This window comes from Manis javanica, chromosome 8 (genome assembly GCF_040802235.1).
Source record: "Manis javanica isolate MJ-LG chromosome 8, MJ_LKY, whole genome shotgun sequence".
Classification (NCBI taxonomy): Eukaryota; Metazoa; Chordata; class Mammalia; order Pholidota; family Manidae; genus Manis; species Manis javanica.
Window position 1 is genome coordinate 73,669,961 of NC_133163.1, and position 14,046 is coordinate 73,684,006.

At 47.0% G+C, this 14,046-nt stretch overlaps 3 protein-coding genes across 9 annotated transcripts; 2 read left to right on the forward strand and 1 right to left on the reverse strand.

The window, feature by feature from the left end:
* Window positions 1-103: 103 nt before the first annotated feature.
* Window positions 104-2,165, forward strand: MDP1 (magnesium dependent phosphatase 1). 7 transcript variants are annotated; one of them, XM_073211472.1, is made up of 6 exons: window positions 157-854; window positions 951-1,011; window positions 1,075-1,185; window positions 1,355-1,510; window positions 1,710-1,805; window positions 1,957-2,165. In XM_073211472.1, the coding sequence occupies exons 1-6, from the start codon at window positions 818-820 to the stop codon at window positions 2,006-2,008; spliced, it is 513 nt and encodes a 170-aa protein (XP_073067573.1). In that variant the 5' UTR covers window positions 157-817; the 3' UTR covers window positions 2,009-2,165. The 7 variants fall into 7 exon arrangements, with proteins under 7 accessions (XP_073067576.1, XP_073067573.1, XP_073067572.1 ...); XM_073211471.1 differs by having other exon boundaries at window positions 1,710-1,795; XM_017652114.2 differs by having other exon boundaries at window positions 1,506-1,613.
* A 141-nt stretch (window positions 2,166-2,306) lies between these two features.
* CHMP4A (charged multivesicular body protein 4A) lies at window positions 2,307-7,129 on the forward strand. The gene is given in 8 exon segments (XM_017652457.3): window positions 2,307-2,717; window positions 4,083-4,232; window positions 4,317-4,494; window positions 4,929-4,948; window positions 4,951-5,041; window positions 5,145-5,146; window positions 5,205-5,333; window positions 5,759-7,129. Coding segments are annotated over 8 exon segments (660 nt in total). The 5' UTR covers window positions 2,307-2,686; the 3' UTR covers window positions 5,818-7,129.
* On the reverse strand, window positions 6,997-9,367 carry TSSK4 (testis specific serine kinase 4). The gene is given in 6 exon segments (XM_017652346.3): window positions 6,997-7,252; window positions 7,692-7,849; window positions 7,852-8,084; window positions 8,429-8,643; window positions 8,990-9,144; window positions 9,147-9,367. Coding segments are annotated over 6 exon segments (1,008 nt in total). The 5' UTR covers window positions 9,214-9,367; the 3' UTR covers window positions 6,997-7,072.
* Between the last annotated feature and the right edge of the window lie 4,679 nt (window positions 9,368-14,046).

A 14,046-nucleotide genomic window follows, 5' to 3' on the forward strand; every position in this document is an offset into this window, starting at 1 on the left:
TGGACCCAAGGCACCCAGTTATGCCGTGCTACAGGAGTAGAACGATGGACGGGAATGTTGGACGGGAATGTGCCCTTAGAGGATTATGGAACTCCAGAGAGGCACACTCTCAGTGGTGTGCTCAGCTCTTACTGGCTCACGAGAGCTAATTGGCATTTCTTCCCAACCCACTATTAAGTGACTTCATGTTGGTAGCTTGAAACTGGCCATAGAAGGAATATTTACAGAAACTGGGTAACAATACAAAACATTTGCTCCCCCAAACTGGTTGTTACACGTCTACCAGCATACTACTGATGTCGGTGGTAGAATCCAGAGCATGAATTCTCTCCTATTGTGGCCTTACTGGACATTTGGGCCTGGTTCAAGGAAGGCCTCAGTGTCTTTACAAACACTGTATTCTTTCTGACTGGTATATTGCTGGGGGCTCTGTGTTTACTTTGGAGAGGTTGATGCGGAGAAAGTTTGAGTGAGGAGTGACATAAGCGCTGATGAATCCCTTAGGGCCTGCTTGGTAAGATAAAATGAGAAGTGCCAAAAGCGAGGGTTTCCATTTCCTGGCTGCTCTAATTAGTAGAATGTGGGGAGGCTGGTTGGAGAGACCTGGGGCCCGCGGTGGTACTGCGTGCGGTCGCGTTGGCAGTGCTGCAGTCCTTCGCCCTTTCCTCCGTCAGGAGGCGTTCCTGAGAGGCCCCCAGGCCCGCGTGGCGACGCTCTAGCCGCCGTTTCCTTCAGGCAGCTGGGACGGCCTCGCCGCCGGCGGGGCGTTGGCAAGCTCTCGGGCCGGGAGAAAGCCGCTTCGGTTCACGCAGCGGGTATGGCGCGGCTCCCGGAGCTCGCCGTCTTCGATCTGGGTGAGGGATCCGACTGGGGACAGTTTCTTGGGCGCTCTCCTTTTCCAGACCCGAGCGCCTTCCAAGGCTGAACCCTCCCCCTTCTTCCTCTTCCAGATTTTACGCTCTGGCCGTTCTGGGTGGACACGCACGTGGACCCCCCGTTCCACAAGAGCAGGTGAGAAAAGGTTGGGGCAAGGTGGGGTCCGGTCAGAGTTGAGCACACTCTCGTCCTCTCCAGAGATGGGACTGTGCGCGATAGACGAGGCCACCCAGTCCGACTGTACCCAGAGGTGCCTCAGGTCCTAGAACGGTTGCGGGGTTTCGAGGTGCCCGTCGCGGCCGCTTCCCGGTAAGAAGAGCGACTGAAAAAAAAATGTCGGTCTAATGCTGAGAGCTGTTTGCGTGCGAAGACTTCTCGTGTAACCCCTTGGCTAAAAATTGGGGCAGTGCATATTTGCACGTATTTGCATATTTTTCGAATTGCACCCTCCCCTGTGCTTTGTATTTATTCAACACAGATCTCAGCGCCCTGTGTCAGACAGGAAGGTTATGAAATTGAATAAGGGCCAGGGACGCATACTCATCCTGGAGAAACAGCAACCAGTATACATAAATTCGCTTGCAGCCCTGGCCCTGCACTCTTCTGATCCCATCTATTACATCATGCAGGACAGGTGAGATTGAAGGAGCCAACCAGCTACTGGAGCTTTTTGACCTTGTCAAATACTTTGTTCATCGGGAAATCTATCCAGGCAGTAAAGTCACACACTTTGAGAGGTAGGAGATGAAGGATAGAAGCAGGGTGTGATAAGACCAGAGAGGCTCAAAGAGCTAAGAAGCCAGTGTTGTTGCCCCCTGCCCTGTTTTGCACAGGTTGCAACAGAAGACTAGAATTTTTTTCTCCCAGATGATCTTCTTTGATGATGAGAAGAGGAATATCATAGACGTCAACAAACTGGGTACTGAGTGGTGAGAACAGTCATTTGGGGAATGATGAGAAAGGGTCCCTAGGAGTGGGTAGGTAAATAGGCACAGGGTGGATAGTTTGTGTGACAGGAGACACCCAAAAAAGGTGAGAGTAATAATAAGCCTGATGAAACATGGCTTCTTTTCTTTCTAGGTGTTACCTGCATTCATGTCCAGAATGGAATGAGTCTTCAGACCCTAACTGAAGGATTAGAGGTATTTGCAAAGGCCCAAGCTGGACCCTGAGGTCCAGTCCTCAGGATGAAGATGAGCCTCAGTGGAGGCATAAAACTGAAAGGCGACCAAGAAAGCATTTTCAGGTGTATTTGTAAATTATTAAAATGTATTTATGTGTGGCAGAGAGATCTCACCCACAGTGTGGGTTGTTTCAATTTTTGTAGCGTGTGAACTGGTGGTGGAACTCTCCCTAGGTGCCAAGAGCACGGTGTGAGGCATTAGACTGCATCAGGTTCTGCCTTATAAACTGTGGCAAATACAAGACTTTGATCCCCGTGTGAGCTCTACCCCTTTCCTGAGCTCTGCCAAGGGCATGAAGACCGCTTTCACTGGATCCGAGTAGTGGGGAGCATTGCCCTGCACATTTCCTTGCAGGAAAAACATACTTAGTTTTGGGCGGGTGTGGGACTGCCTTTTACATAGTCGGATATGAAGAGGCCGCTTTAAGAGGAGCACATAGCTTTCGGGCTGTCGGTTCGGGTCACGTGGCAGAAGTGGCCTCCTTTGACGCCTGTTGATGATGTCGCCACAGTGCCCCAACGAGGGATTGGCCGAGGCCGGTCCTCGGGTGATGAGACGGCACCCTACCGGGAGCAAGGCGGAAGCGGGCTGAAAGTCGTCTGGGGGCGGGAGAGGCAAGGGTCGTGATGAGTGGTCTCGGCCGGCTCTTCGGGAGGGGTGAGCCCGGATGAGAGTGGTTGACTGGGAGGTGCTGGCCGCAGAGGGTGGGGTGGACCACGGCCCCGAGTGGGGAAGACATCCAGGAGGCACGCTGTTCCGAAAACCCTGGCCGCTCCCTCTGCCTTCCTTTCCCCACCCCAGAGGGAAGAGCTCGAGGCCCGGGAGGGAATACAGTGGCGCGCGAGGCAGCTGCTGGCTCCCACTGTTTCCGGCCGGCGTCCTCCACTCCTTTTCAAAACACTGGTGCTTATTCTGTGCTGGGAAGCAGGGAATCTGAGGTGATGAAGGATTGCCTTCTTGAAGCTCCTATCCAGTTGGGGAATACAAGCAAAAACTGGCATTTACAGTGTAGTATAGCAACTCCATGGTGAAGACGATCCCCAAAACCAGAGGAACACAGCAGCATGGGAGGGGGGCTGTGGCGGGCGTGGTCCGGAAGGAAAGTATGCCCGGTGGAGAGCTGATGTGCTCCTGGAAGAGGTAACTATGTGTGCAGAACAGAAGGAGAAGTTTGGTATGTTTAGGGAAAACAGAAGTGCTGGCTGCCCCTGTGACTGTGTGTGCGCTGAAGGGAAAGAGGAAAGTAGAAGGAAGTATGAATGAAGACTTAAATAAGGGCTGGATCATGAGGACTTTGTATGTGTTGTTTAAAAAGTTTCAGATTTTCTCCTGTAGGCAATAGAGAGTCTGGAAGGACTTTAAGCAGGCAAGGGACATCAAGGGTTTTTTGTTTCTTGGTTTTGTTTTTTTTAACTATTAGAGGTGCAGAAGATGAAGGGGAAAATTGAGATCAGTTTTTTTTTTCTCTAGTGCTTCATTGTTTTCCTTGTGCTTCATTCAGTTTGCTCCTGTGAAGTCAGGACCTTGGGCATCTCCTGAGACAGCAAGTGGAACAGTGATTATAAAAAGTGACTGAACTCTGGTGGGGGTGGAGGGTGTGATAATGGGGAGACTCAGTGTGTGTAGGTGCAGAGGTAGATGGGACATCTCTGTATCTATATCCACTCAGTTTTAATGTGAACCTAAAACTGCTCTAAAAAATAAATAACAACAACAACAATAATAATGATGACTGGAAGTGACTTGAAAGGCAGGTTGGAATATTGAGAGTCCTGGACCTGGAAGACATGCTGCCACATTTCAGTTCCTGCTCAATCTGTTACTGGCTGTGATTTCACATGAAAAAAAATTAACATTTTGTACCTGTTTTTACATTTGCAAAGGGAAAATAGTATATTCATTGTAGAGAGTCATTTTGAGGTTAACAGTAACAGTCAAATGCCTAACATATACTGTGCACTCAGTGATTGGCAGCTAATGTTTTTCCTTCACACAAAATGGGCCTGCTCCATTGGACGCCAGGGAAGAAGGAGAAGGAGCCAAGCCCTGAAGAGGCAGTACAGAAACTGAAGGAAACGGAGAAGATACTGATCAAGAAACAGGAGTTTCTGGAGCTAAAGATTCAGGAGAAGCTGCAAACAGCAAAGAAGCATGGGACTAAGAATAAGAGAGGTAATGAGGGAAAGGTGTCAAGAGGGAGGGCCCAGGTAGGAAGCGGGCTTCTGGCTCTGACGTTTAGGGTGTGGGTTGGGTCAGCTGCCCTACAGGCTTTGTGGAGGAAGAAAAGATTGGAACAGCAGCTGGCACAAACCGACAGGACACTATCAACTCTGGAGTTTCAGCGGGAGGCCATTGAGAATGCCGCCACCAGTGCAGAAGTGCTTCGCACCATGGTGCTTGCTGCCCAAGGCATGAAGAAGGCCTACCAGAACATGTGGGTATGGGGAGAAGGGACGAGGGGGCCCAGGCACTCAGGAGAGGAGCTTGGTATTGTACTTTGAATTTTAAAGTCTCTGAGAATGTGCATTTACAGTATAGATGCCTATGATCTAGCAGCCTCCTTGCTTCCTACAAGATCTCTCTGCTGCCTGGGGCATTCTAGGAAGGAAAGATAATCTTTTATCTTTTTTTTCCTAATTTTTAAAGATTCTTAAGAGAAGGGAGTGTAGCCTTTCCTGTCCCCAGTGTGGCTTCTTGCCATTGCTCAGCCCAGACTTGCCTCTTTACAATATTCCAGGAATCTCTTCTACCTGGGAAGCCATGGACTTATCAGTCTGAGGCTGCAGGCAGGAGGGACCTCATTCATGCTGGATGAGAAAATCCAGAGGAGTTGTTGCCTAATTTCTTGGCTACATATCTCGTTCTCAGGGATATTGACAAGGTGGACGAATGATGGCTGACATTACAGAACAACAGGAGGTGGCCCAACAGATCTCGGATGCCATTTCTCAGCCTATAGGCTTTGGAGATGATGTGGATGAGTGATTGGGATTAAGGGTTTAGGGAATATTGGAGAAAGCGTGGGACCAGTCAGAAGGAATGCCCAAGAGAATCGTGGGGCAAGTTCAGGGGGAACTCCAAAAGCGGTTTGTTTTTGGAAGTAGAACTTTTTGTGTTGAACAGTCTTATTTTCCTATATCCAAGATGACCTGTTGGAGGAGCTAGAGGAGCTGGAGCAGGAGGAATTGACCCAGGAGTGAAATGTGGGCCAGGAGGAAGAACTCCCAGTCAAACTTCCCAGTGCACCCTCTACACATCTGCCTGCAGGGCCAGGTACCCAGGGTTGTATTGTCTCAAACACTTGAGAGGATGGGATAGGTATGGGAAAGATTATTGCTCATCCTCTTGCCTCAAAGGAACCAGGCAGAGAGGGCTGCTGCTACAGTTGCACATGTTGTTGACTGCATAAGGACCCATGCCTAAAGGGGAGTGAGATTGAAGTCCAGCCTGTGCTCCACTAGCAAGCTGTGTATCCTGATTTAGGGCTGCAGATGCTGGGAGAAAGAGGCACCTTTTTCTCATTTGCCCAAAGGTGCAGTGGGAATTAGCAGCAGTCCAGCAAGCAGAAGGCCCCACAACTTTAGGTTCTTTACTAGGCAGAGAGAATTCAGCAGGCTCTGAGTGTGATAGCAGCAGTGGTTCAAAGTTGCCGAGGCCTTAACACTTCTTTCTTTCTCTGGGTATCCTTGTCCCCAAAGTTCCCAGAATGGATGAAGATGAAGAAGAACTAAAGCAGTTGGCTGAGTGGGTATCCTGATGAGTCTGGGCTTGTCTTCCTGATGCTGCCTTTGTTGGTCTCTTTGCCTTAAGTGCCAAGTGCTGAGTGAAAGGAACATAGCCTTTTTGGGGAGGTCCTACTGAGGGTGATAGCATGACCCTGCCTGAGAAAAGGGTCTGTTGCCCTCCCGTCCGTGGTTCAACTCCAAAGAAGGATCTTGGTGCAGGAGCAGCCCTTGGGCTGCCTTCTCTTTGATAACCGTTAAAGTGCCCTTGTTCTGAATAAAACTGGGCATATGGAACCCTAGTGCTTATACTGCCTTATCCACACCTGAAACTCTTCCCCTAGTCCTTGGACCTTTGTCTCAAGCAAGGAATAACAATGGGAGGAATGAAGGAGCATTGGGATATAGAACAAACGGGAGTTTCCAATATCTTAACCTGTATGTTCCTGGCAGATACTGTTTTATCTTTCAAGTTGGTTTGTCCTGGAGTTGCCTGAGGCTGAGGTTGAGGAAACTGCCCTCTATTATTTATCTTAGAACCATGTGGAACTATCCGAGTCTTCCCTCATTGTTTTCCCCCAGTCATGCCTCTGCCAAGACAGCCCCGTGATTTACAACCCATATTCCTTTTGCAAAACCCATTTTCAAAGGGAGGGAGAATACAGAGATAAAGAAGCAAGTAGCTCTCCTTTATCCATACCCATAGTTAATAGGCTGGGTTTGAACTGTCACTTTTATGTCTAGTTCAAATGTGAGGGGCCATGATTCGCTGGGATTATGTCAATAATGGTTAAGGTGGTATTTGGAGGAGGGAGAAGGAACAAGATATTTCACACATCCTGATACCAATTTATAAAAGAACAAACAATACCCTCCCTTTGGACTACAGACAGAGGCAGAGCCATGACCAGACAGAGCATCCAGGGCCTTTGTCCCATTGCTTGAATATTGAGAGCACCCAGGAGATGTAAAAGCATGAGCATTTGCCAGAATCATGAAACCTCCCCAAAGAGGGTGTTCACCTAGCACCCCCTCCCCCTTGAGCCACATAGGAGCTACATTTAAATTACAGTATTGACTGAATAGTGTCCAGATGGCTGGTTACAGGATCTGAGCAGAAGCCCACTTCTTACCCTCAGCAGGGCTTCCTGCTAAGGTTCCTTAGAGGAAGGAATGAAATCCAATGGATTAAAACTAAATCAGAATTAGATTTATTTTTGGTAAAAAAGATTTTCATAGCCCCAGACCCTCCTGCTTTGCTCCTCTCTCGACCCCCTCCCTCAGCCACTCTCAGGTATTGATTTCCAAGGGCTGATGATGGTTAGTGTTGCTGGGAGGCTGGCACATGGCCTCAAGCAGCCTTATCTCATGAGTGGGTTGTTCAAGCTGGAACTTGAGCACCCAGGGATCCTTGATGTCCAGGATGGTGGCGCACTTGGTGGCTTGGCATAGCATCTGGAGGACCAGGTTCTAGGGCAGAGGGGAGAGAGGTCTTGGCTGAGCTTGCCCCTCATTGTGCCACACAGGCAGTGAGCAGTTGGACCTAAGAAAGACAGACACAGGATAGCCCATCACACCACTCTGGTGAAAGGGGGTATGGCCCTGCTTTTATCCTCAAAAGCAGGCATTTAACTTCCTGGAGGAGAGGCAGAGGGAAGGGCCAGGCATTTACCTCCTTGGAATCTCTTGCAAAATCCCCTTCTGGTCTAAAAAGGTAGAGGCTGAAACCTGCTTATTGCTCACATCTAAGGTGTGGAGCCCTGTGGTTGGCCCTTTAAGTCCTCCCCCTATACTAAGGCAGGAGCTGGAGTGTAAGATGACCAGTTGAGGTGAGAGCCTTCCCCAAGGTTGGGTCTTCCCTCCCTGTAGATCATCCCTGAGGCCTCAGCCCTCCTGGGGAAGCCAGCACGTTGCACTCCTGGGAAACGGAGTGGTTAGATGGAAATGTGACCTCCTTCTGAGTCTCTCTCAGCAGCTTCTTGAGATTGGAGTCATCAGAGGGCAAATGGGCAACCACCAGGGTGTAGAGGATGATGCCCATACTCCAGGTATCGGACAGGAAAGGGTGTAGGGCAAGCTTAGCAAGATCTCCGGGCAGGCATAAGCAAAGCTGCCACAGTAAGTCTGGCTGAGGTGGGTAAAGCAGTTCACTTGGCGGTAGGAAGGGCTACTGCACACAGACTGGTTAGAAGGCACCATCTTGGCAAAACCAAAGTCCGATATCTTCACATTCTCCCACTTGTCCAGCAACAGCAAAGGCTGGGGGTCAGGCTGGGAAGAGGGTTTAGTATTAGACCGGGAGCTGAAGGGCCAGGGGTCAGAGGTAGAGATGAGGAAAGGCCAACTGGGAGAGATGCCACTATGAGGACACAAGGCAAGGAGGAAGGAAAGCCATGGAGTTGTGAGCAGAGCCCAAAGATGAGAGTATGGTACCTGAGGTCCACTGGGAGCTCACCATTGTATTTCACAAAATGCACACAGTGGATACTAAACAAATATTCTTGACCAGATGATTAAAAGAGTGAATCAATGGGCCTGGATACTGAGGAGGGAAGTCAAGGCAGGAAAAAAGAGGGCTGAAAATGGGAAATGTGCATTCAAATCCCCTTATGAGCCCAAAGGCCCCAGTCTAGGTGGCACCCTCACCGGTACACAATGCCCTTGCTGTGCAAGTAGGCGATGCCCAGGGTCATCTGGGAGAACCACTTGCCAGCAAGGGGCTCAGAGCAGGCCCCATAGCGCTGGATCCATTCAAGGATGTCACCACCCTGAGTCAGCTCCAGAATGATGTACACTCAGGATGTGGTCTCAATGGCCTGGTAGAAGTTGATGAGGTACTTGTGCCGCAGGACCTTAATTACCTGGCTCCGGAAAAGGGACGCATCAAACCCAGGAAGGAAGAGCCCTGGTTGTGCTGCCAGCCCTCCTGCCCTCCCACTGCTACTTAGAACTTTGCAACACCATCAAACCCCAGAGAGCTGGTGGCATGTGGGCAAACCCTGTGCTTTGCACTTTCACTTTTTGAGAGACTGGAGATGAGTGGGTGGGTGTAAAGAGATTGAATTTACATCAAGTGATTTCCCTAGCTGTTTAGTGAAACATTTAGTTCTGGTCTGTGGGTTTCTGAACCCACCCCCTCCTAATCATAACCCTCTGAGAAGCCTTAAGCAGCTTGGTGCCATTTCCCCTTCCAGCCCCCTTTCCAACCTGTATCTCACTGGACAGGAACTTGTTAAGATAGTCCTCTGAGGCCTTCTTCTTTGAGATAATCTTGACAGCCACCATGACCTTCTGCTTGGTGTAGTAAGCCTCATACACCGTGCCATAGGAGCCATTGCCAATGACCTTGCCCACTTCGTAACATACTCCTCCATGACAGAGTGGTAGGCCAAGGTGGGTGGTGCTGCCTCCAAGGTGTCTCCCTTCCCCATGATGCTGGGTACTGAGAGCAGGGAGCTTTGCTACTTAAAAGCCTCTAGTCTGCTCAGAAAGCCAGCACCTTGAGCTGCAGAGGGTTAGGGTACTCAAGTGAAGTTGTCTTTGAATGCTTGCCTGTGTAGTCACCCAAGTCTGGGATGCTGGGCTCAGCTGTCCACTAGGAACTTGGAGGAGGAAGAAGGGGAAAGCAGTTCTTTTTGTCCCCACTGGTTGTTTCTTTTCTCTCCTCTTGGTTACGGAACTCCCCAAGGTTCCATGTTCCACACACATCACAATTCACCTTCTGCCATTGGCCACAAGCCTTGAGAATGATACACACTTTGGGAAATATTCCTGGAGACAACTTCTGTGATCTGGTGAGACTTCCTCTATAAATCTGGTCCCTCCGACCATTCATGTTTATTGAGACCTATTGTGTCCCAGGAAGTGTGCTGAGTACTGGGATAAAGTAACCAGGAAGGCCAACAGAGACCCTATGCTCCTAGATTCTATACAGAATGAGAAACACCTGAGTGTGAGACTATTGCAGAGAATTGCAGTGTGTTGTAGAAACATATTCTAAGGAATCTAAACCTTAAAATGCATTTGGGGGGTTAAGACAACCTTTTTTTTTCAAACTCATGTTCAGCTGGGCTTCGTTGGATGGTTCATCTGATGGTCTCGGCTGGGATGTGTTTGTTTCTGCTGCATATGTTATGATTATCCAGCAGACTATCCTGAGTTCCCTCATAATGGCACTGAATTCAAGAGGAAGTTTGAGATAATCCGGCTGAGGCCTAGGGTCTGAAGTCACAAAGCATCACTTCCCTACCTTTACATGAGCAAAGACAGCTACAAAGTTAAAAGGATCACTCATGAAAGGATGTAGACTCCACCTCTTAACCTTGAAATGCATTATCTTGCCTTCCATGACCCTGAACTCCTAGTTTTTCTCCCATCCCTCTAGCCATTCCTCAGACTCTATTGGAGCCTCATCTTCCTCCATCCATCTCTTAATCATATCCTGAGGCTTCCATCACAGGCCTTCACATGTTCCTTAAGGATCTCATCCACTCCCAAAACTAATCATTATAATTGATGTTGACTACTCCTAATCTTATCTCCTTCCCAGATATCTGGAATTCCAGATCCAGCATCAATTGCTCACCAGACATTATATAGGAATGTCTTCCCCAGGCACTTTAAATTCACTGTGTCCAAAACTGAACTTATTTTCTTCCCCCAAACTTCCTCTTTCTGTAAGTTCTATACTAGTTGCCCTCAACTGAGACACTCAGATGTCATTCCAGACCCTTCTTTCTGCCTCTGGCCCTACATCCCATCTGTCACCAAATCTGTTTCTTCTAATTCTCTAGCAATACATTCAAGGTTTTCCAAGTCTGCTCCCACTATCTTAGTTCAACCTCCATCATTTAATTGCTCTAGCAGGTTTTCTGCTCCCCTCCAGTCTGTTCACCCTGAAGTGTAAAGTGTAAATCTGGTTTTATTCCCATTTAAAACAATTCAATGTGTTTCCATTCTCCTCAGGATCAAGTCCAAATTCCTTTATATGACTTCAAGATTCAGCCCTGCTTCTCTTTTTTTATTTTAACAATGTGCAGTGCTGCAGCCAAACAGAATTGTTTTTCCTTCATTTTTCCCTCAGTCCTGATGAACTACTCTCCCTTCAGGACTTAGCTTATAAGTGGCTTTAAGACAGCCTTTATTGAATGCTCAAACCCAAACTGGATTGATATCCCCCCTCCAGGGTGCTCCCCAGCCCTGATACTTTCTCTGTCATAGCACCTAACATAGGTCTGTAATTGCTTTTCTTCCTTGCACCTCCTACTAGGCTATAAAGGAGATTAACTGATCAGAAGAGGGAGATGAAGTCAGAAGTTTGAGAAGAATAGATTGTAGGGAATGGAAGAGGGATGATTTGGAAAATGAGCAGGATCACTGGGCAGCTTTGAAGCTGAACATAGTTTATAAACACAGGATGTTAATGTATAGTTTGATATTATTTTAGAATCCTAGATATAGGTGCTTGAATACTGACAGATGAACTTACCCAAGACAAAGGTTTCACTTGGCAGCTGTAATGACATATGGGAGAGAGGCATCAAGAACACAAGCAAGAATGTGAAATGATGGAAGGTGGAATCCAAGCTAAAAAAGAAGACAAAAGCTCAGGGGGAGGGGTTGCAGTGAATTGGAAGAACAAGTTGGATGGGAATGACAAGGACAAGAGGTTGTGGGTCATAGAGGGGTTATCTGGGTTTAAAATTGTGTGTATGTGTGTGGGTATAGGGATGGGGTGGGGGTGGCATTTGGAGGAAAAAACAGGGAGAATCAGATTTCTTGTATCTTCCATCTTCCAAAACAAAACTTCTTCAACAACAGATTATGCCATAGAATACTGGTAAATTCCCATTTATTGGTAGCTGATCTTGCTAGAAGGATGGTCCCAAAATCTTGTTGGAAGCCAGATCTACATCCTCAATCTATCACGAGAAGCAGTTGTCCAGGGCACACCATCGTAAGGAGGCCCACCAGCCCTAGCCATGTTCTGCTTCTCTGGCTAGATAGCTAGTCCCTGGATAGGCAGCTTGGTGGCAGCTCTGAACAGGGGCTAAACCAGTTCACTCGAGGCATGTGTGTTAAGTTGCCTACTATAGACAAATGCACTGCTAAAGTCCTGAAGATACCAAGATGGATAAACTATAACCTTCCTGTGAGGAGTTAGCAAGGGAGACAGACACCTAAGTAAAATAACAGAGTGAGATAAACCACTACAAACAAAGATTGGAAGGAGATATAAGTGAAGGCTTTATAGAGAAGGTCATTTGCACTGTTTAAAAAAAAGTCTCCAAGCAATTAAGTAGTGAATGGTAGATTGGGCAGTCTAAGCAGAAGGAACTAGATGAGGCTTGCAGGCTTGAGAGAACATGACATTGAAAATTTCAATCTGAATACACAATTGGGTTCAAGAAAGGGAATGTACCTGGAGAAGTAATTAAGACCCAGATCTGAGAGGCCTCATATGCCAAGTGTTTTTCTGTTTATCCTATGTACTCATAGTCAGATTTTGATGTGTATCAAAATCAGAACTTGTTAAAAAATACGGATGCCCTTAAATCTACCAAGAAGTAAAAAGCTAACCTTTTCAAACAATATTGCTTCTCTCTCACTTACCAACTTTACATTTCCCTGTATGGCTCCGGAAGATGACTGGTTAGCCAGAGACGGGTAAGATTCCTCAAGGGAGGAACAACCTAAGACAGGCACAGTCACAGAGGGGCCATCAGGTGAGAAATTGGGGATCAACACAGGTGAGGCTTAGAACCCCACCCCCCCTGTTTTGAGAGAAATCTTCTGCATCCGTGGATGTTTTGTTGCCCTTGTCTAGCTTCGATTAATACTTAGTCTATAGGCGCACACCTGATCAACTACATTTGCCCTCATACAGCACTAAACTGTTTTCTACCTTTATCTTGCATCTACCTACCACTTCAGCATTTTATTAAAAATAATAATAATAATAACAATAATAATAAGGGAGAAATGTGGGATTCACATATAAATCAAGTATAAAAATCAAACGAATATTCATATTTGACCTGATTGTTTATAGTTAATAATGTGTGATCAAAACCGAAAGTTTCTGTGATGACTGCCCTTGCACTGTTCACCATGTAAGAACTCACTCACTATGTAAGAATTTGTTCACCATGTAAGAACTTGTTCGTTATGCTTCAGAAGATTGGAGACTGTTGAGAACTAGGCTTGGGGTTGATTAATGATTGTGCATTGAGTCCCCTATACAGAATTTTATTGTTGTTAACAACCATTTGATCAATAAATGTGAGAGATGCCCTCTCAAAAAAAAAAAAAATACAGATGCCCAATCACCCCCTTCCCTAAGATCCTGATTTGGTGGAACCCAGGTATCCATGTTTTTAATAAGTTTCTGGCTGAATTTGATTCACACCAAGATTTGAGAACCACCCTTGCAGGAAATAAGGCAGGAAGGAAATATGACAAGGAAGGAAGGAAGGAAATAATAAGGAAAAGGAAGGAAGGAATCCTTGCAGCAACAGTGTGAAAAATAGATCCAAGGGGGATGAGACTAGCAAAGTGGCTGTCATGGTAATTTAAATGAGAGGATGGGGCCTGAACCAAGGCAGCCACAGAAGACAAGCATTTGGGAGATATTCAGGAAGTAAGCAGAGAGTGCTTGGTGGTACCAATCTGGGGGGGGGCAAGGGGGATTGAGAAAAACGCTTATGTTTTTGGCTTTAGAGACCAAGTACTTGTCACTTAAGGACTATTCTAAAGCCACTCTTAAGTAATTTTTTTTCCCCTAAGTTTCTAATTACAAAATCGTTTGTCTTAAAAACTCAGTTCCCTACAGTCTGGAACCTTACTTCCTCCTGTAAGGAGGAAGGCTGGCTCAGAAAGGGTAAAAGTGGGTAAATGGGCTTTTCAGGCCAGAAGTCACTTGTGATTTTCCGCTGTCCTACTTCTTTCCCTGGGTGAGGGACTCTTAAAAGTCAGCTTCCTTACATGTTGTTACCAAATGACCAAACGAAAGTCAATATGCCCTGGGTCTGATTTACCCTAATGGCAGATCCCCTTAAATAGTTGACACAATCATTGTCTAACCCCATACACAAAAGTAAATTCGAAATGGATCGAAGACCTGAATGTAAGTCATGAAACCATAAAACTCTTAGAAAAAAACATACACAAAAATCTCTTGGACATAAACATGAGCGACTTCTTCATGAACATATCTCCCCGGGCAAGGGAAACAAAAGCAAAAATGAACAAGTGGGACTATATCA